The sequence below is a fragment of the Leuciscus leuciscus genome (genome assembly GCF_965113295.1).
Source record: "Leuciscus leuciscus genome assembly, chromosome: 24".
Taxonomy (NCBI): Eukaryota; Metazoa; Chordata; class Actinopteri; order Cypriniformes; family Leuciscidae; genus Leuciscus; species Leuciscus leuciscus.
The window spans coordinates 28,799,981-28,823,726 of record NC_138723.1 but is presented as its reverse complement, the minus strand read 5'-3'; the positions used below and the strand labels follow the sequence as shown (position 1 = coordinate 28,823,726).

Below are 23,746 nucleotides of genomic sequence, written 5' to 3'. Positions count from 1 at the left end.
TAGGATCTCAAGCCAGCAGAATGGCAGGTGCGGTGGGTGGCGGCAGGGGTTGTGTGACGCTCCGCGGCGCTCAGATCCGTGACTTGCTGGACTCGAAGCACAACGTGCTGTTCGACTGCGACGGCGTGATCTGGAACGGGGAAGCGGCCGTTACCGGGGCTCCGGAGGTGGTCAGTCTGCTCAAGCAGCGGGGGAAACGGGTGTTCTTCGTCACTAACAACTGCACCAGGCCGCGGGAGAACTACGTGCAGAAGTTTAGCCGCCTGGGCTTCACGGACATCGCCGAGGAGGAGATCTTCAGCTCGGCGTACTGCTCCGCCGCGTACCTGCGCGATGTGGCCCGGCTCCAGGGGAAGGTGTTCGTGATCGGCTGCAGCGGGGTGATGAAGGAGCTGCAGGACGCCGGGGTGCCGGTGCTGGAGGAGGATGAAGCCGCAGACCGGGAGCCGGGAACCAGCATCTACAACTGCCCTCTGGATCCGGATGTCAAGGCTGTGCTGGTCGGATATGACGAGAACTTCACCTTCATGAAGCTGGCCAAAGCCAGCTGTTACCTGATGAACTCTGAGTGCCTGTTCCTGGCCACCGACCCGGACCCCTGGCACCCGCTGAGAGGAGGCAGGATCACCCCGGGTGAGGCGTTGAGGAGGGATCATGTGGGATGTTCAATGCAGCTCATAGATTTATACATTATGCTCAGCTTTATATATATATATATATATATATATTCAAATCATTCGTAGAACATGCGTTTCAGGTCACATTTCACATCAAAAACCATAAGTGGAAAAGCTAAGGAGCTAGAATACATACTGCTACCAATTATATATACATAATGTGTGTGTATATACATTACACTTATATTGCTAAATGTAAATGAATAAATGTATGCATGTATGTTTGTATGTATATAGAAAGTAGTCTATTTGAACCAAGATTTTAAACACCTTTTCCACCAAAAGTCTCATTGCTGTAATGCAATAAAAAAAAAGATTATATATATATATATATATATATATATAATTTTTTTTGTATTTTTTTTTTATCAACATAAATTAAAGGCATCATTTAAATGTATAATAGTTATAGGTGTAAATGTGCTTAATTGTCATTAAATTACACAATGCAAATCATCGCCAAGCAAAATATTGGGTTCTCACAGTCCTGGAAAACCTTAAAAATAGGCAAAATAATAGAAATCCGTTACATCTGTTATTAGAAAGATTTGCATGAAACGAGTCCTTATTCAGTCATAACTACTGGAAAAAATCACTGGAAAAAATCATTGGAAAAACCAGGGAAATCTATTGGTCAGAAAGTGTGTAAACCTGAAAATAACTTTCCTAGTTTTTCTTTCTTTTAAATGTGGAGTGAAATGTGATGAAACAACCTGTTGAGAACAAGCCAATCATTTTCCAGTGTGACCAGAGCTGTTGTTTAGGGTTTGAATGCCTCTAGAAGTGTGTCATTGTGCTGGTGATTCAGTGATCTACAATAGCAGTGTGTGATGTGTCCGGCAGGTTCTGGGAGTCTCACGGCGGCTCTGGAGACGGCCAGTAGCAGGAAGGCCACGGTCATCGGGAAGCCCAGCCGCTTCATGTACGAATGCATCTCCAGTCAGTTCGACCTGGATCCGGATCGCTCGCTGATGGTCGGCGACCGCTTGGAGACGGATATTCTGTTCGGCAGCAACTGTGGGCTTTCCACCGTCCTCACGCTCACGGGCGTCTCCACGCTGGAGGAGGCGCACAGATACAGGGACAGCGACGAGCCGGGGCAGAAGGACTGCGTGCCCGATTACGTGGTGGAGTCCGTGGCAGATTTCCTGGAGGCTCTGGAGGAGTAAAACACACACACACACACACACACACACACACACACACACACACCACGACTGTATCCGCAGTTTCAATCCCGATGCTGTTCCTCAACATGTGCGGTTAAGTGTCTCCACAGCCTGGTTAATAACATCATCACCCCGTGAATAGTCACGTGTCTGTCATGAGTGTGTTCGAGACACCGGACGCTCACCTTCAATGTTCTGCTGAAGTGTGAGGAAATGATGACCGAGTTCTACTTAAATATACTATTTCAAAATATTTCTCCCATATTATTTTCTTTTAGTTTAATTTATATATATATATATATATATATATATATATATATATATATATATATATTTTTTTTTAAGGTGGTAATATTTAAGGGGATTTTATTTTAAGAATATAAAAAAAAGAAAAAAAATTAAAAATTTATTGGTAGTAAAATCCCCTTAAATATCAACTTTCTTAAAGGAACACTCCACCGTTTTTTTGAAATGGGGCTTGTTCATCTTCTTTCCTACATTTAGATAGGTGGGCAAACGCATTTTTGTCTCAGTACATGCATTGTTTTAGTTTGACAGGGTCGGCGCTAGCTTAGCTTAGCACAATGAATGGAATCCTTTGTTGCCAGCTAGCATGTCCTGAGTAAAAGTGATCAAAAAAATAAACCCACCTAATTACTTCTTGTGGCCTGCGTATTCACACCGAGTACAAAAAGCGATATTGATTTGTGGCAGATATTGACTTGGGACTATATTAGGGGGAAGCACTGCTACTTGGGCGCAGAGATATCAGGCAACACATGAAATCCGAACATACCGGCGTGAATAGTAGCTGGCTATTTTTCCTACAGTACATGAATGGTGATGAAGGAGGAGGCTATTTGAACCGTAGTCTATATACAGCTTCTCAGTATCTATCTTACAACCGAATAAAGACACAGATTAACATAAAGAAGAGTAATAAAAGACAACTTACATGTGCACTTTGTTCTGCCTGTGCTTTGAAAATGGATGGCCGTATCTTTCAGACGTAGTACCGTCTTTCTGGGCCCATATTCCATTTTTTTCCAAAGTAGTCCTCCGGTGAAAAATGCTCTTCGCAAACACGATACTGTATAATTTTGTAGAGAGGCGTTGAAGTACAGATATCCAGAGCAGCTAGCCATTTATTTCTCAGTTCCACATTCGATGGAATTCTGTGAGACATTACATTCGTGCATGTCCTTTGCTTGTTCTCACAACCTTTTGCTACGCAGGTAATTACCATGTTTGCTGTAACTTCTCAAAATAAACAATCCAAAAGCGAAGACACTCGGTGCAGGTCACGCCGGTATGTTGTTCTTCCGTTTTTTGGCACGTTGCACGCCGATATGTTGACGGAAGTCGTGGGATTTCATGTGTCGCGTGATATCTCTGCGCCCAAGTAGCAGTGCTTCGCCTGTGCTTCCCCCTAATATAGTCCCAAGTCAATATCTGCCTAGGAAATCGCCTAGTGTTAATCTGCATCTCTATTTGTACTCGTTGTGAATACGCAGGCCACAAGAAGTAATTAGGTGGGTTTTATTTTATTTTTTTTATCACTTTTACTCAGGACATGCTAGCTGGCAACAAAGGATTCCATTCATTATGCTAAGCTAAGTTCAAGCCGACCCTGTCAAACTAAAACAATGCATGCACTGAGACAAAAATGCATTTGCCCACCTATCTAAATGTAGGAAAGAAGGTCAACAAGCCCTATTTCAAAAAACGGTGGAGTGTTCCTTTAAATAAAATAACACACACACACAAAAAATAATGAAAAAAAATAATAAAATATTTACTTAAATTATTACCTGAAAAGGGTAGTAATATTTAAGAGGATTTTATTTTTTATTCGATTTGATTTTGTGTTATTTTTATTATTGAATGGTTCCATAGAATAAATAAATCCATACGCTGTAGGTTTGGAGTGGGAGTAAATTATGACTGAATTCTACTTCAATATACTACTTAAAAAAAAATAAAAAATAAAAGATACCCATAAATCTTTCCTTTCAAAATAAAATCTTATGTATTTTAGGTGGTGCTATTTTATTTTTTGAAAGGGTAATAATAAATAAGGGGATTTTATTTTTTATGTCATTATTTTATTTCATATTTTCTTAATTTAATTTTCTTAATTCTATTTTCAGTAGGGGTGTGACGAGATCTCGCGATATTAAAACGAGACGATATTTCTCGTCGCGGTGAAAAGCCGTCTCGTGATCGCTAGTTGAGTTTGTGGCAAAACCTTTTACAGTGCTTGCATTTATATTGTTCCGTCTTTTACTTCACATGATAATTCATACTCGGAAAGTAGAACTGAAGTGACATTCATTACAAGATGATTCGTTAACTAGAGCTGCATGATGTAGTGAACATTCAGATTTGTGTTGGAGCTGCCGCTGAGCCAGAGAGAGTCGTTGTCATGTATATTCAGTCTTTTCAACCATAGTGTCATTATTTCTGTTACAAATATTCAAATTATTGAATATTTGTAGTTCAGAATATAGTTCAGATATAAACACTGATGTACAGTAGCGATCCAAATAGAGCAAATCACCTTTTGAAAGTAACTTGGCGCTTCAAATAACTATCGATTACATCGTTACACCAGTAGGTGGCGACACGTGACTGTTAAAAAATTTGTCTTTGAATCATTCATTCAAAAGATTCATCCAAAAACACTGATTCATCCAGTAATGAAACAAGTTAAGTATTTATGAGTGAGTCATTGAATCATTCATTTAAACTTTTTTTTTTTTTATTATTCAGATTAATTAAATATTTTAAATCGACCACAGCAATCTAGTAAATTACATGTTATTTTGGTTAAGGTGTCTTTTCACAGTCATGGGAGAATCATGATCTCTGTTCGAAACAACAAAATTATTCTCATCTATACTAATCGGTATATCGAGAACATGTGTCCATTAAAGAAATTAAAGATCAGAAAGTGTCATTTGTGTTTGAATAAGCAGCACGTGTTTTAATGATCGACTCTGTTTGGACGATTGCACCTGACAAATTTGATATCGCAATATCTTTCAAAATTGGCAATAATTTACATCTCAATATTTTGTCATTGGCTATAGAATAATTAAAATTGGTGAATTTTCTTTTTTTTCTTTTTTTTTTTTTCTTTCTTTTTTGCCCCAATGAAAAGAACAAAACAACCAAGATTTGGACAGAACAGCTACTGATTCAAAGCCCATTAAAAATGTTTAGTGCAAAAAAACAGACCTAGTGACCACTCACTTCTTTTTATTAATCTTAATTTTCAACAATATTCGATATTCACAATGTTCTGTAATTTTATACAGGTGAAACTCGAAAAATATGAATATCGTGCAAAAGTTAGTGTACTTCAGTAATTCAAGTTAAAAGGTGAAACTAATATATTTAGTATATATAACTATATACATATGCATGATTATACTTTTCAGAGGGCCGACATTTCTGTATTTACAATCTTTTTTTTAAATGTAAAATTCATAATTTTCTGAGATTCTGAATTTGGGGTTTTCATAAGCTTGTATGATAATCATCAAAATTATAACTTTTGCATGATACTCAAATTTTTCGAGTTTCACCTGTATTGTGATTATCATGATAATATCACCAATATTCAATATATCGACCAGCCCCAATTCTGCTTCACTGTCACTTAATTTTCATAATATTGGTTCATACCCAACAACCAGTCAGAAGACAATCAAGTAACTCTCCTTGATGATAACATTAGTTTCTCTTCACCTCCTTCATGATGAAGTAAACCGCACTGGTCATTAGTTATGTCTAGTTAGAAAGCACTGTGCCAATCTTAGTAATGGGAAGGTTTTATAGTCGAGGTTAACCAGTGCAAAGGCTAATTCAGTTTTATGTGCCAACTATTTATTTTGAATCACATTTATTTGATTTAATTAGTGTTGTGTTTGACTGCGATAAGACATGTTTTCTTGACTCACTTGTTTGTTGATTTGGGTTTAACAAAAGTGACCTTTTTTGTTGGTGTGTTTGAGAGCTGTGTGTTATTCTGACGGTCAGTGGTTCTGCTTCATGTAAAGCTCAAAGCGCAGCGTCTATAACACGTCTGTGTGAAATATAGAAAAAACATCTGCAAAAGTAATGTGCCAAAATAATCCATATAAACCCACTGAATGTGAAATACATATGTAGTGAAGCTGAACACATGTGGTGATCTAAAAAAGGCTTATCTTGCTTTATATTTAGTCAACTGTTTGTTAAAACCTGGACCACATTTTATTATGAAAACTTGGATCCTGAGTGATTTATCGTCATTGTTCATTGTCTTTAGACTCTGTGTCCATTAAAAACCTCTGATTCTGGATAGTAACTATAATGAAGGGGAAGCCGAACGTCTGTAAACGCATCTGACGTAAACTGTGAAATGGTTTGACAGTGATTTAATGCGCTCTATGTGGTGTGAATTAACTTTTTTTAGAAATAAAAATATGCCTTGTATCTCGTGTCGTCATTATTGTCTTCTCAAGTCCAGATTCAATTTACGGGGAAACGCTTTACAAAAAAAGTTTCATTAGTTAACATGAATTAACAATGAAAAAAATAAAAATACTTGTAAAGCATTTAGTAACGTTTGGCCCTCATGCCGTTAAAAACACAAAACCATGCATTATGCGGAAGAACTTTGTTGTGGTTGTGCTTCGGCTTTGCGTGACTATGCGGATGAATATGTTTTTTTTCTTCTCATAACTGAAAATATATATATATTCCTACTGCTCATAAAACATTAACTTCTAGGCTTAAGAGATATAACTAGTTTAAATAGAAATGATCTCAAGTTGAAGACGTTACTGTAGTTATAGCCATTATAAGGTAGGCTGCTACTTAAATAAAATCCCAGCACAGCGCTACAACAACCATAATGAAATGATCTTCACATTAGATTATGCTTGATGATCTCTAACAATGAGTTCTACATATGGCAATTTATATCTTCAATAAAATACCGTACTCAACTGTTGAGTAATTGAAACCTATGGCATTCCCACACCACACGGGTGTCGAAGAAGTGACGCGCGACGCGAACGGCGAGTGATGTCTACGCAAAATGTCTACGCAATTTCCCGCGAAAACCATCCCGCCCGGTGTAATAAACACGTATAACAGCAGGCTTAATATAGTGAATCAGGGTACGACAAAACCCCTTTTCGGAAGGAGGATTGATGATGTATTGACTCAAGATTTAAATGTTTTTAATTTTCAACATACCTTTAATGTTAATTTTAACATTTGCTAATAGATCAGCGTCACCAAGCAAATGAACTACATTTTCAGAAAGCAAGACTTAAAGTGTATCTACACATTATTAAAATCAAAAGTTCTATCAGTTAATATTATTTAATAGACCTGAGCGAACATTTTATATAAACAGCTCTATTTGTATTAACTAACATTAACAAAGATGAATGAAGTGTAAAAAAGTATTGCTCAGTGTTATATAATATTTGTTAATGTATTACTAATATTAATGGGACCTTTTTGTAAAAGTTACTGCTTATGCTACATGTATTTCAGTAACAGTAAAACCTTCCGAAAGATTATTAACAGTAGTTAATAAAAATGGGTGGAAACAATTCTCTTGGTATTAATATGAACTAACAACAAAAATGTATTCATGTCGCCTTAAAATGTTTTTTTTTATTATTTTTATTATATACTAATAATGTCTAATGTAATTAACATTAATGTACTGCGAACTAAGAACAAACTACCGGTATTTGTATTTTTTGTTAATCTAACAAAGATTAAGAAATGCTGTATATTGCTCATTGTTAACTTGTGTGTGTGTATATATATATATATATAGCCTAGATATAATTTGTAAATATCTTAGTTTTTTTCATTATAGACCCTTGTTTAAATAGAAAAATCCAAAGTACCTTCATCAATCACACTAACAGGTAACAGCCCTTTAATTGAACCATAACTCAAGATGTGCTGTTGATATTTATTTTAAACTTTACCATTAAGTAAAAATATTGATAATTTGCCTTTCTCATACTCAAAAGCATTACATAATATATAAAACATAATACAAAGTATATTTTAAAGCATGAGAAAAAACATCTTTATTTTGTTGTAAGAAAGCAGTTATAAAGCATTAAACAAAATGTGTTCAAGACATTATGCAAAGTAACCCAGTTAAGCAAGTTAATGTAGAAAAACATGCACACAGAAGAAAGGGTTGCACTTTATTTTAAGGATGTTCTTACAGTATAATTACAAATAAGTAGTAGTAATTATTAACTACATGTATGGTTAGATACTTGTAATTATGCATAATTTACTGTTATTACTATAGTAAGTATATGTAACATGTAACTGTCACCTTATAATAAAGTGTTACAGAAGAAAGTAAATGCATCTTTTAGTTTTATACATGTTTATGATGCATTATATCCTCTGATCCCATTCAAGCAGCAGAACCGTGACCGTTCCTCGATTTGGACAGAACCACTTTCAGAATTTTCTCCAGCTTGGGTGTTGCACAGTATTTCTTGTCTTTGGTATACAATCTGAAACGGGAGGTTTATATGATTGACACATGGGCTATTCTCTGCTTTAATGATCCTTCAGAAATTCAGAATTCAGAAGACATGAAATATAAATAACTCACACGAGGGCATCAATCGCACACACTCCTTGGTCCGTCTGGACGTCGTATTTCAGGACCTTCCGCAGAACTTCCAAAGGAAACTTTTTAGTCGTTTGAACACAACATTTGGGCGTGGCACCTGGAAATCACAACCAAAAACACCATCCACCACTAACACTGATAAATGCAATAAGACATGCATGCATCAATATTCTATATGCTGCATATTTCAGAGGTATTAATGGCATTTGAAAGACCAAAAGATTAATTCCTGCAGTATAAAAAAAATTAAATACATATATATACATATATATATATATATATATATATACACACATACATACACACAGGTTTTATATAATATATATATAAATAAAATAGATAAAATGTATATTTATTCCCACTGTTTTATCTTGAATATAAATATATATAAACCTATCCATCCATAAATGTAAGTGTATATTTATCTATCTATATCTATTTATGTGTGTGTGTCTATATATTATTTATTTATTTATTTATATATATATATATATATATATATATATATATATATATATATATACACATACATACATACATACATACAAACATACATACACACACACACACACAATATAAAAAAATATGTAGGCTATATAAAAAAAATGTTATGCAAAACTATCCATCCTTAATCTTAATCTGAAGCAAATGAATGTGAATTTGCAACAACCCTAATGAATGTAAACATGAATGTGATTTGCAGTAACCCTCAGTATTACCTTGAACGGCGCTGAAGGTGATGGACAGTAAAATCACGAGCACTACGAGATCCATCTGAAGATCAGTGAGATTCCCTGTAAATCCTGCCAGACCTGAGACTCTGATCACTCTTATATGAGCTGTTAAAGCTCCTCCTATTAGAGCACACATTCATCAGCTTGTGTGACAGACAATAAACACTAAACTCTTGAGGCTGAATGTGGCACAAAAGTGCAGTGATTTTCATTAATGCGTTCAAAAACAGAGAAGAGAGTGTATGAAACAATCATTTATTCAATCACCTAAAACAGCATAATTTACATTAAATAAAATTACAACCAACAATAAAAATTAAGTTAAAATTGCTTTAAATCACTGTAGTTTTCACTGTAACTACATTCAAATTTCACATTTACATAAACCAAAAAAAATAAAAAAAATGGATAGCAGCATCAAGAACATCTGTAGTTTCATTCTCCACAGTTTCATGCATCTGAAAGACAGAAATGCATTTGATTAAATAAATAAATTCACTCAAAACTGCAAAAATGCGGAAAAACACACCATCAAATTGGATTTGTGTGAAAATTTTCAGCATATAATAAACTAAAAATGATCTTTATCCACTTGCACTGCATCATATGAAGTTGCATTCGGTATGAGTGCACATTTACTGTCACTACACTGGAGGGCACAGGAGATGCTTTGGATCTTCTTTTATGTTTCAAGGAAGTCATATGTACGGAAGCCCTGAACCGCAACGTAAAAATAAATAAATCCGGAAGCCCTGAAAAAAATCCGTAAAAAAAAAAAAAAAAAAAAAAAAAATCTAGTATTTCGACTTTATTCTCGAAATACTAGATTTTTATTTTTTGGGGGGGATTTTTTTCAGGGCTTCCGGATTTATTTATTTTTACATTGCGGTAATGATTCAAGTCGAAATATTTTGAGATTAAAGTCGAAATATTTTGAGATTAAAGCCGAAATATTTTGAGAATAAAGTCTTCCGTAGAAATTTTGTGCGCTTGCCGTTATTTCACATTGCCGCACAGGCGTTCATGCGTGTGCGTGCGTGTGTGTGTGTGTGTGTAAACTGGATCTACACAAAATAATAGCTTTTTACTTTTATCTGGGCTTTCAACAAAAGGAAATTCTACAGGTCTACCAACATGGCATTAGGACGTTGTAAAATATACTGCGCCGGAATAGACTTCAGCCTACAGGCGAAAACACTTTTCAGACTGGATCAAGATATCCAGCTTTATGAATGAATGAATGAATGCATGAATGAGGCATTTAAATAGCGCTTTCATATGTCTACTGTAAGCCTACACTTAAAAGCGCTTTACAATCATTTCAGGGAATCTCTCCTCAACCACCACCAGTGGTTATTATATTTGAGGAAATCACAGGATCCGGCCAAATGATTGGATACAGAATGATGCACTTAAAATGTATCCAGAACGTATGGTGAAGAGGGAGACAGTGCGGTTACTGTTAAGTGTTCTCGACCCAGATAGTGTTGCCTATTATAGACGAGCACGAAAACACGTCAAAACACTGCCACATAAAGCGTCGATCAGATTGTGAACCTACTCCGGCGGAGTCTTGTGTGCTCGTCTATAGGCAAAGCCATGGTAATGCATGTTTCGGTTTTATTCGCGAAATGTTTCGGCTTTATTCGCGAAATGTTTCGGCTTTATTCGCGAAATGTTTCGGCTTTATTCGCGAAATGTTTCGGCTTTATTCGCGAAATGTTTCGGCTTTATTCGCGAAATGTTTCGGCTTTATTCGCGAAATGTTTCGGCTTTATTCGCGAAATGTTTCGGCTTTATTCGCGAAATGTTTCGGCGTTATTCGCGAAATGTTTCGGCTTTATTCGCGAAATGTTTCGGCTTTATTCGCGAAATGTTTCGGCTTTATTCGCGAAATGTTTCGGCTTTATTCGCGAAATGTTTCGGCTTTATTCGCGAAATGTTTCGGCTTTATTCGCGAAATGTTTCGGCTTTATTCGCGAAATGTTTCGGCTTTATCCGCGAAATGTTTCGGCTTTATTCGCGAAATGTTTCGGCTTTATTCGCGAAATGTTTCGGCTTTATCCGCGAAATGTTTCGGCTTTATTCGCGAAATGTTTCGGCTTTATTCGCGAAATGTTTCGGCTTTATCCGCGAAATGTTTCGGCTTTATTCGCGAAATGTTTCGGCTTTATTCGCGAAATACTAGATTGTTTTTTACGGATTTTTTTTTTTTTTTTGTTGCGTTTCAGGGCTTCCATACATATGGGTTGTTCATGAATGAAAGACATTGAAAAGAGTTATGAAAAGAAACATAATAAAGATTGATTCAGGACTCACCCGTCTTCTTCCACGAGTTCAAGGGTTTGCCGGAGGGGACTTGGATCTGTTCTTGGCTCTGCTGGAAGTGCTGGGAAAGACATGGGATTTGAAACAACATGTTAAGAGATGACATGAAAGCCGGTGAAAATTCCAGACTAGGGAACATCTGAGTTCACTTGGGAAAATAATACAAGTTCAATGTTCTTTTGTCTGAACAAAAGCAAACACACATCAAAATGTCAATCCACAGGCTCTTCAGCTCACACTAACAAGGTGGCATTTCCCCTTCGGCACAGAAATGAGGCTTTTCTGGCAGGAAAACAGTTTGTTACGCAATCGAGGTGAAATATTGTGTGATTTTGTTTGAATAACAGGATTTAAATTAAGGACCAAAAAAAAAAAAAAAAAACTACTAAAATAACAAAGAAATATTATACAGATCAGGGTTATTATCGTATTAATATTATATATTTTATACATTAAAAACTTGTTACTTGAAATAAAATATATATACGTTAACTGAAATAAAATACCAGTATATTTAACTTGAAGTGTAAAAAAAAAAAAAAAAAAAAAATTAACAAAACTATCTACACTAATGGCGCTTTTCCATTACCAGTACCAGCTCAACTCGGCTCGGTTCGCTTTTCTCTCCGTTTTCCATTGCAGATAGTACCTCCACAATAGTACCTGGTCATCATAGCGACGCCGCAGGAAACTGCTGTGACTTAATCTTCTACGCGACACACACCCGCTACCCACACACACACACACACACACAGGACAATGGAGGAAATCGAGTGTATGCTGTTTTTTGGATGTTTTTGTTTTTGCTGTTTTTTATTCAAGATACTCCGTCTGGCACGTGCAATGATGACGCAGTGAATAGTGACGATTCTCTCTGACCAATCAGCAGTCTGCCGTGTTTTCACATCACATTTTAGTATCGCCTCAGCTCGCTCAGAACCTCGCCGGAGGTGATACGAAAAAAAGTACCTGGAAGCAGGTACAGGTACAACTTTTACACAGTGGAAAACCAAACAAAGGCGAGTCGAGCTGGCACTGTGTGGTGGAAAAGCGCCAATAGCTCAAAACTAAACTAATAAAATGAAAGTGAAAACAGAAAAATAGTCTAATTCAAAATATAATAGTATATCAATGGTACTAAATAACCTAACAAATTAAAAAAATAAATAATTTTGGATATTAGTTTTTGCATATTACAATTAATCATTATACTATTTAAACTTATAAATAGTATAAGTATATACTATATTTATTTTATTTACACAGTGTGTGTGTACACACACACACACACACATATATACATACATACACACAAATAAAAAAATAAAAAATATATTTACACAATATATTTTCTTTTTCCCATTGTCTTTTTTTTTCCTTCCCCAGTGTTATATATATCTGAAAGTCTGTCAAATAGCAGGTTCCCATTGTGACAACTTACCCCATATAGAGTGACAACATGGGGGTGTTGCCAATAAAGGTGCAAATGTTATAATAGCTTTATTTAATTCCCCCCCTAGTCTAAGCTTGAGGTTTATGTGTATACAAACTGAATAAACACATATATGTAAAGCCACCCTGAGAACTATTCACTGGAGTACAGAGTGTGCCAATCTATATATCTTCTATATGTTTTGTGTGTTTGTACCTGTTGGATCTGCTGGATTTCCCTCATGGCCAGTCGTATGGACGGGTAGAGTCGAGGGAACGGCCTGCTCTCGAGGTTCGGGTCGTCGTCCTTGTGCTCCACCTGTGCGGCCTCGACCCGTCTGCGCCGGTCAGATATGCGTTTGAGCACCGGGGGTTTGTGCGACTCAACGTTTGAGTTTCCTCCAGGCGGCAGGAAGAGTCTCTGCATCTGTACATGCACTTTATTTGAACACGGGTCCATGTCCTCAGCATGAACCACAGCGCTGCTCTCCGATGATGATGATGATGATGATGATGTAAGAGCTTTGAGCTCCTCATAGTCTGGCTCCCGATCACACATCTGCAGACACACACACTCCATCTTTATACCACACAGAAGAGAAGTGAAAGCCCTTCCACGAGTGACGCACACCCACCTGACCACAGGGCGCCGTGAGCAGCTCCATGAAGGGCTTGATGCCCACCTGACTGTGGAACTGGACCAGGTCTATGAGAGAGGAATGAGCCCGGTCCTCCCCGAGGATCACATACTTCCCATTGTTCTGCATCTCCACCATGTAGTGACGGCAGCGATCGGCACCCCTGTTATAGAGAAACAGAACCAGAGACATGTTTCAAATAAATAAATAAAATTAGCAACAATAATGAATTAAACAAACAACAACAATATAAAATAAATAAAATAAATTTTAGAATTAAATTTTTTATAGAATTAAATTAAATAGAATTTAGAAAAATAAATAGAATTTTGCATATTAGTTTTTGCACATTATCATAAATCATCATTGTTATTAATAATTGATACAATTTATTTAGATTTATTCATATGTATTCATTATTATTATTTATATAATTACACTTTTAAAATATTTGATGATAAAGTATAATCATCAATATTATTCTATATTTTATTTATTGTTACTATTTTTATATAAATAAATTTGACTATTTATAATCATATTATTAATAATAAAAAAGGTAAACATACATAAAATGTGTTTTATATAGACAAATGAAATATTTGAATTGTCACATTAGTTTTGTTTCATGTTTATGTTTTCATGTCTTTTATTTTGTAGTTTTCATAATCATGGGCTGAATCCAAAAATCGTCCCCTATACCCTCAAATAGGGCATTATTTGAGAGGACAGCCATTTGCAGTGGTGTCCGAAACCATAGTGGACATTATTGAGTGCACTCATTCAATCCCATATTGCACCGCGATAACGAGTGTACAGCCGATGTACGCTCGACGGCTGTCCGAATTCACTTATTTTCATTCACTCCTTCAAGTGAACAGTATTAGTGGACTTTTTTGTGTTTTATTTAGATAAACATGACAATATAATATCGCGACTACATGAAAAGAGATTTTACTAAAATGCTGATTTGTTAGCATTAGTGTAAATGAAGGTGTCCGAATAAACACGAAACACGTGATCATTGTCATGTGCTGAATCCGGCCAATCGTGAAACAGCGGTGTCGTCATCAGAGCTACATTCCAGTCCAAAACTGTCATGCCCTTCACTCGCTAACTTCCCTCCGTCTCGTTCACTCGGATGTGCGTCACTGCTTACGATGCACGAGTGGGCTGCAATTGGCTGAACTGGAACATCCTAAACATTTTCAAGATCACTTGGAGTTGATTTATTATTTACATTTTTTTCCCTTTAAGAATTTGTTTAATGCAGCATACAAATATATATAGGTGTGTTTGAGTTGTTTTAAATAAAAATAAAAAAAAAAAAATATATTAGAGTTGTTTGTTGTGGTGGCGATTAGACGAGATTTGAGGTGACGTCACAATCGTACTGCATTGAGGGACATATAGGTGCCTGAAGTGTACATATGAAGTAGACTCTCTGTCAAAATCGAGGGAACGAGGGTCTGTCCATATAAACTTCCCTCATCCACTTCACGAAGTGGAACGCACTTCAAAATGGCGGCAGGGATTCCCCCGAGGGGAAGTGCTTAGGGAAGTTCGCAAGTGCATATCTAAAGTGGACTGGAACGCAGCCCAGAGCTGTTAGCAGCCGCTTCTGGAGACGCTGCACTGAATGAATCAGCCGCTGCTCTCGCGGTACTATGATGGTATACGTCACAGTCACATGGCCCGGCGCGGTCTCAAGTCGGACAACATTTCTAACCGGCGCGCACTGCTTCAGGTCAGCCGCCGATCGGTGTGCGCAACGCTGCATGAAGTTCAACAAGCCTTTATTGTTCATTGTTTGATTGTTCACAGGTGTCCCTTGATAGTCATTAGTACTTGTGTATAAATTGCCCTCACGGTACCCTTGTCTCATGTCTAGCTTTGTTCAATATAATCCGCTGTTGGCAAGTTTCTGTTCATGATTCATGTTCAAGTCTGTTCAAGTTTAGTCACTTTTTGTTAAATAAACTGCACTTGGGTTCGTCAAGCTTGCCTTCAATGGACTTATGTTACATCAATATTAATGATAACAATAACAATAAAAATGCATAGCTTTTCATATAAATTAATAATAATAATACAACAGTAATGTAAAAATATATAAACAATTTTAAATTTAAATAAAAAGCATCATATTGTGCTGCTGAAATTCAATTATCATGTACATTTACACCATGCAAGTTTAAGTTTTTATGGTATATAAAAACATATACATATATACATACATATATTTATTTATTTTGTACTTAATTTTTTTTTGTTATGGGAAGTTGTTATACCCGGTGTGAGCAAAGTCAGTACGTTTTAGTCCAATTCGATAACATTAAATAGTATTTTCTAGGGCTGGGACGATACACCTATCTCCCGATTCGATACTATCACAACACTTGGATGTCCATACGATATGTATTGCGATTTTTTTTTAAAAAATTAAGATTCTACAAGTATTAAGATTCTACAAGTATTGCGATTCGCTATTCGACAATTTCGTTTAACACTAAACCATGGGTAAAAGTTAAATCATACACTTATACAGACTGTACATGATGTATAAGACGAGTCATATTTACAAAAACAATTCATCACTTTTATTTCATCATCATACAAGACTACATTCTCTTGAATAAATGATTCAATAACAAATATATTTTTTAACAGTCACTCGTCGCCACCTAGAGGTGAAACAATGTAAACGAGAAATGCGTTATTTTAAGCGCCAAGTTTCTACCAAAAGCTGATTTACTCCATTTTGATCGCTATCGTAGACATCAGTGTTTATATTTTAACATCTTTAATAAAACTTTACTTCTATAATAAATTGAACTATTGTAGGCTATGTATCACAGAAATAATGATACTATTAAGAGTTTTGCAAAGACAGACTGCTGTTTCATGACTACACTCTCAGCGGCAACACAAATTTGAATGTTGTAATATGATTTTGTCAAAGGTTTAATAGACAGACGAAACGGAAGAAGATCGCGTGGGTGTTTGAATCGAGATCAGTCTTTCAAAGATGAATCGTGCAGCTCTACTGTCTTATCTCTCTCTCAGCATATGAGTAGCGCGAGGGCTTTTCAGTGCTTTCAGTCTCACGTCGCTTCCACACGTCCACTTGAAAGGGATATTACAACACTTAACACTCAGATAACAACGATTTGTTTTACAGTCTATGATAACGACACATTTCATCCTCTGTTGGAACAAAAGTGGCTAACTTCTGTCAACCTCATCTATAAGCAAGGACAAAAAGAATGCAATTTAATTTGAATTAATATTGATTCTGTAATCGATTTTATATCCCAGCCCTAGTATTAAAATGACCAGAACACAATGTAAGGGTTAACACAATAAAAGCACCTTTAGTGGTTGACTAACATGTTGATTTTGACATATATAATTCAGTTTTGCCATAGCATACAGTAGCACGTACCTAAAGGTCAGAGTGTAACCCTCCCGGCTTTCACCGACACGCACCAAGAAGCAGCCGAGAGGTTTGTCGATCAGGAGATCTTCTGCTTGTCTGAGAAACCAAAGTTACAATCAGCACATAATAAATATATTCCCATTTTCACTACAATAGAGAATTGATTGGACTAATCAGTAGTTCATCAAAGCTGACCTTCGTGTGATCATGCCATGGAACCAGCTGGGGAAGATACCGTCTCTGGTCAGCTTACGGACCTGCGTCTCTTTAAACCAGCGGATGGTGTTACTCTTTTTCAGATGTTTCTCTTTAATACGCTCTTCATCTATCGGCTGAAGCATCAGAGAAGCGTCCAGGTGGACGTTCCCATTCAGCTCGTTATCAAACGGAGTCGCCTGTCCAGAAAAATGAGGTTTACAAAAATGAGTATGACACATGAAGTCAGGGTTATTTTCATTAATTAAAACCAACATTTCAAATTTTTTTAGTTTAACTTGAAGAACTAAAATAGCTTTACTAGACTAAAACTGAAGTAAAAAAAAAAAAAAAAAAACCTATGGACATTTTTGTATATATATATATATATATATATATATATATATATAAAAAATGACAAAAACCAAAACTATGGAGCCCCACAAATTAATTCGTTCCCACGACTTACACATTTTTCACGAAATTACGTACATTTTACGAATTTGTGTCCTCGTTTTAAGTTAATCGTGAGTACGATATAATAATTTGTTACATTGTTTTAGTTCAATCGAAACGAGGGAAAGAATTAGTACAACGTGGCCACAATTTACTAAATCAAGGGAAACTAATTATAATATTGTGCACACAATTTATTGAAACAAGGGAACGAATTCTATTGTGCGCACAATTTAGTGAAACGAGGTAATGAATAAGTACAACCTGGCCACAATTTACTAAATTGAGGGAAACAAATTATTATATTGTGCACACAATTTAGTGAAACGATGGAACAAATTATTATATTGTGTGTACAATTTATTGAAACGAGAGAACAAATTATTATATCGTGCACACAATTTAGTGAAACAAGGGAACGAATTAGTACCATGTGGCCACAATTGACTAAATCGAGGTAAACTAAATATTGTATTGTGCACAATTTAGTGAAACGATGGAACAAATTATTATATCGTGTGCACAATTTAGTGAAACGATGGAACAAATTATTATATCGTGTGCACAATTTAGTGAAACGATGGAAATAATTATTATATAAATGCACAATTTAGTGAAATGACGGGACGACTGATATTGTACGAACAATTTAGTGAAACGATGGAAATATTTATTATATAAGTGCACAATTTAGTTGTAAACGATTTGTAAACGATGGAACAAATTATTATATAAGTGCACAATTTAGTGAAACGATGGAACAAATTATTATATCGTGTGCACAATTTAGTGAAACGATGGAAATATTTATTATATAAGTGCACAATTTAGTGAAACGATGGAACGAATTATTATATAAGTGCACAATTTAGTGAAACGATGGAACAAATTATTATATCGTGTGCACAATTTAGTGAAACGATGGAAATATTTATTATATAAGTGCACAATTTAGTGAAACGATGGAAATAATTATTATATAAGTGCACAATTTAGTGAAATGACGGGACGACTGATATTGTACGAACAATTTAGTGAAACGATGGAACGAATTATTATATAAGTGCACAATTTAGTGAAACGATGGAAATAATTATAAGTGCACAATTTAGTAAAACGATGGAAATAATTATTATATAAAAGTGCACAATTTAGTGAAACAAGGGGACAACTGATATTGTGCGCACAAATTAATGAAACGAGGGAACGAATTATTCCCTTGTTTCACTAAATTGTGCGCATGAGATAATAAATTCTCTTGTTTCACTAAATTGTGCGCATGAGATAATAAATTCCCTTGTTTCACTAAATTGTGTGCACAAGATGAATTATCTCATGCACACAATTTAGTGAAACGAGGGAACAAATTATCATATCATGGCCATTATATATATTTTTGTCCACACGTCATATGAGGGTATGAGGCTCATACAAACAAAACAAACATACTAAAACTAACTAAAATTAAAATGACCTGAAAATACAAAAATAAAAGCAAATTTAATATAATATTATATCAATGAAATTAAAATAACACTGCTTAAAGTCAAGAAGAAATGGCATTTGCAATTCATTTTTAGTTTTGTAATGTGGCATTTTACAGGGTATTAACATGCAAGAAACATGTTTTAAAGTCAATTTTGGATTCAAGTCAACTTCAAACTTCAAATGTGGGAGTGAAAAGTGTCCGAGCTCTAACACAGTCTAGAGATGTGACTTGGCACGAAAATAATAGTTAAGCTTATAGGTTAAAGGGGTAATCTCATTAATCGAGGTGCAGTATTTCACTGAATAAGTTATGGATGTCACACCTGAAAAAGCTTGCTGCGCGGCCGCGGAACAGGGGGCAGATGTGGATCTTTCAGGACGCCAGTCGGCACCAAGCGAGGCCTGGGCTCAGGCTTTTTCTTTCTCGGCAAGGGCACCGGTGGAGACGCTGGTCCTGCAAACACACACAGACACGACCTTAAAGGATTAGTTCACTTTAAAATGAAAATTACCCCATTATTTACCCACCCTCAAGCCATCCTAGGAGTATATGACTTTCTTCTTTCAGACGATATATTATATATATTACGATATTATATGATTATATAAAAAAAATATCCTGACTCTTCCAAGTTTTATAATGGCAGTGCATTGCAACCAACAGATTGAAGCTCAAAAACGTGCATCCATCCGTCATAAACGAACTTCACGCAGCTCCTGTGGGTTAATAAAGGCCTTCTGAAGCAAAATGATGAGTTTGTGAAAGAAAAACATTCATATTTAACACGTTACAAAGTAAAATTCTAGCTTCCGGCCAAACAACCATACGCAGTCTACTTATGCCTAAAGCGCAACTTACGCAACTTATGACATCAGAAGTAGTGTAGTGGCGTGTGAAGTTCGTTTGTGACGGATGGATGCACATTTTTGAGCATAAATCTGTTGGTTGCAATCCACAAAAGTGGCAGTGCTTCGCCTTCTGAGAATATAGTTCCCAGTATGTATATGGTTAGAAGATGGCTGTGTCTCATATGACCTTGTTATTCATACACACTGTGTCTATACAAATCACAACATGTAAATAGGAAAATGTTGGCGTTATTTTGTCACTTATTGGGAGCAGTATGCTAGCTGGAGCCATTTACCTCCAGTCTTTGTGCTAAGCTAGGCTAGCGGTGGGTGCGTCAGACAGAGTTACGGCACGCACGGAGATGAGAAGGGTATGTATGGACTTATCTAACTCTGGGGGATACGGTGAATAAGATAAAGTCCCAAAAAGTCGGCGTGTTCCTTTAACACGTCACTAGACATCATCACTGAAGCGGCTGTGAAAACAGAGGACAGTCCTTACGCAGGTTCTCCTGCTCCACTTCCAGACGTCTTTTCCTCTCGTCCTCCAGCTGCTGTCGTCTCCTGTCCTCCTCCTCGCGCTCCTCTCTCTCACGCTTCTCTCTCTCGCGCTCCTCTCTCTCCCACTGAGCCTGACGCTGCCTCCGTAGCTCTGCTAGCAATGCCAGATACTTCCTTCTGCAGATCCTCGCCCGGAAATCTAAAGAACAAGATATGGTATAGTCAGGGGCAGTTCTAGGGTCAGTGGATATTAGGGGCTTTAGCCCAGACTTCTTGGGATGCAAACGAAGCCATTCTTTGATTTAATACTGGAATATTAGCTTTGAAAATACTTGAAAATATCACGGCAGTCAAGAAAATTAAATAAATAAATGTCCTCCTAAGTTTGTCCCTGCAGCCTTTACGAGTAGCTATAAATAAGTCAAGTCAAGATTGTTTCAAAGTAGCTTAAAGGTCCTTGCACACTGAGTCCGAAATTCGCGGCCGAAATTTTCGCACGATAAAAAATAAATACGACCTCATGTTTTGTCAATCACGTTTACACACTGCCTCCGAAACTTCCGTACGTCATCAAAAAAAAAAATCGGATCGGGTTCGTTTTTCGCATCCGTTGCGAGCATTTTGAATGGTGTTTTGGCAATTTAGAGCCACCGAATGACGAATACGAAAAAATGCATACGAAAATTTCGGACTCAGTGTGCAAGGACCATTACAGTGAAAACAGGAAAATGATTCAATGATGCAAACAGTTCATTTCGGCTGTACAGCAGCTCTGAAAGAAAATAGTGTTATTTTTCAGCTGAAGTCAGTTCAGTGTTGAGCTAAAACTTTATCAGGATGGGTCAAGTTGCCTGAATACTGAACATGTGAACTACGCCACTATGTAGAGATTACGCAATCATAACGGGTAATTTGCATACAAAAGTCTTAGAGTTTTACCGGCTGTTTTTGTGACTGTACCTTTAACTATGAATCAGATGATGGACAATAATAAAGAATAATAGTCACAGCAGTTTTATGACTTTTGATGCAAGAAACCCTTTTTGAAGTGGGAAAAAAAAAAATCCACAAAAAAAGTCTCATTCACATCTTGCAGTTCATGTCTGAACTTGCGCTCATGACACCGTTTCATTAGTATACTCATCCGAGAGGTGATTTAGGTTGCAATAAAGCAGTAAAACTAGGAGCCAAGAGGTTTCATGTGAGTTCCTCCATAATTATACAGAGACTTAAACTAGTTTAATTGCTACTCACTCTTCTGAATGACAACCGCCGCTCGTCCCAGTCCCTCCAGCAGACGGGCCAACTCCTCCTGGTGCCAGTACTTGAAAAACAAACGCGACGATCTGAAAGAGCAGGAGAACTGCTGTGACTTGTTTGATATTATGTGAACCATTAAAGTATCTAATTTATTGGCTCGTGTAACATTAAGCCAAATTAAACTGAATGAAAACATGTTAGAGCCTGTGAAAGACTATCAAAGCCAAAAAAGATTTTAACATTTTCTGAAGGAAATGTGAGTGATTATGGGGTTTGTTTAAATCACTAACTGTATTTATGAACAATAATAATAATAGTGATGCATGTCTTAAATGCCTCTAATAATGCTTATAATTGCATTTACTTCATTTAGACAGGTCGCATCAGGCTCAAACTTACCCACACTTCCAACCAGAGAGTTCAGTGCTGTCGAGGATCGACATACAGCTAAAAGCAACAAAAGAAAACGAGAACCATTGTAGATGAAACAACATAATCAATATCAGTACATATCATCATGAAGAGCTCGTTTAAAAGGAGCACAGTCATTTTATGTTATTTATTTAAGATTTTCCTTTATATATATATATATATATATATATATATATATATATATATATATATATATATATACACATACATACATACATACAGGTGAAACTCGAAAAATTTGAATATCGTGCAAAAGTTCATTTATTTCAGTAATTCAACTTAAAAGGTGAAACTAATATATTATATAGACTCATTACATGCAAAGTGAGATATTTCAAGCCTTTATTTGTTATAATTTTGATGATTATGGCTTACAGCTTATGAAAACCCCAAATTCAAAATCTCAGAAAATTACAATATTACATGAAATCAATAAAAAAAAGATTTTAAATACAGAAATGTCGGCCCTCTGAAAAGTATAATCATGTATATGTACTCAGTACTTGGTTTGAACCCTAACCTTTTAAGTTGAATTACTGAAATAAATGAACTTTTGCACGATATTCAAATTTTTCGAGTTTCACCTGTACATAATACACATATAGCAAAATATATATTGTGCAAACAAATTAAACTGAAACAAATTTCTGCTGGTCTTAAACTTTATACTAAGCTATAATGTTTTTTGCCATTGCTTACATACTTTCATTTTGTATGCTTTTGGTCTGCAAGCAAAAGCAGCTGATAATAGGGAGCTTATTCCTCTCATGTGCGTTAACATCATGCAAACATTTGTCAAATGTACTATAATCTTCTTTACAGGAACGGCCCGCGGCATAGGCGGTATAGGCAAATGCTAGGGGCGCCACTCATCCATAGGGGCGCCAGAATGAGTGAACGAGTGAATTTTTTTAATTTTTTTTACAATTTTTTTTATTTTTTATATATAATACTATTTTAAAACCATTAATTCGAAATACTACAAAAAAAAAAAAAAAAAAAAAAAAGTCCAGCTCACCAATCGTCCCCCGCCCATCGAGTGCTTGAAGTGCGTCAGAAACAGAGCGCGCGCGCGATCAGTTGTTGGTAATTTGTTGTGTAGCGTGCGCGACTCCGCATCCAATGTAGACAGCACTGCTTTTGTTAACACACAGCTCGTAGAAACGGGCCTGGCAGCTCGCGCCAGTTCTAGACGCGGTGAAAGTTTCCTGATTGTGACGGAAGGCCGAATTTACATGACATATTATAAATGCGCATAGTCTGCGATAGATACAGTGCCAAAAAGAAGAGAAGAGGATAAAAGGGGATAAAGACAGAGGTAAAGTGATGTAGTGAATGAACAATTTATGGCATAGGAGTAAGATACTATAAGATGCAGTTATTTTTACCTTAAACTTAATGTTAGCAGTTGTTCTGAGTTCTCCAGAGTCCCCAGACTGTGTGGTTTTGTAACAATCATGTCAGTTTTAA

At 36.2% G+C, this 23,746-nt stretch overlaps 2 protein-coding genes across 2 annotated transcripts in view; one reads left to right on the top strand and one right to left on the bottom strand.

The window, feature by feature from the left end:
- Positions 1-20: 20 nt before the first annotated feature.
- pdxp (pyridoxal (pyridoxine, vitamin B6) phosphatase) lies at positions 21-2,159 on the top strand (the record flags this gene model as incomplete). The annotated part of the gene is made up of 2 exons (XM_082158083.1): positions 21-633; positions 1,521-2,159. 2 exons carry the CDS (start codon positions 21-23, stop codon positions 1,844-1,846), a joined length of 939 nt encoding a protein of 312 aa, XP_082014209.1. The 3' UTR covers positions 1,847-2,159.
- A 5,901-nt stretch (positions 2,160-8,060) lies between these two features.
- The window catches only part of LOC309489291 (myosin-IIIb), a 47,459-nt gene continuing 31,773 nt past the window's right edge, over positions 8,061-23,746 (bottom strand). Inside the window, exons 21-32 of the mRNA XM_082157949.1 lie at positions 22,244-22,291; positions 21,839-21,930; positions 20,586-20,783; positions 19,558-19,688; positions 17,291-17,490; positions 17,102-17,191; positions 13,654-13,819; positions 13,236-13,577; positions 11,579-11,648; positions 9,245-9,717; positions 8,505-8,622; positions 8,061-8,403 (exon numbers count right to left, since the gene is read on the bottom strand). Of these exons, the coding sequence (XP_082014075.1) occupies positions 9,710-9,717; positions 11,579-11,648; positions 13,236-13,577; positions 13,654-13,819; positions 17,102-17,191; positions 17,291-17,490; positions 19,558-19,688; positions 20,586-20,783; positions 21,839-21,930; positions 22,244-22,291 (1,345 nt within the window). The 3' untranslated portion in view covers positions 8,061-8,403; positions 8,505-8,622; positions 9,245-9,709. The remainder of the gene's footprint in view (positions 8,404-8,504; positions 8,623-9,244; positions 9,718-11,578; positions 11,649-13,235; positions 13,578-13,653; positions 13,820-17,101; positions 17,192-17,290; positions 17,491-19,557; positions 19,689-20,585; positions 20,784-21,838; positions 21,931-22,243; positions 22,292-23,746) is intronic.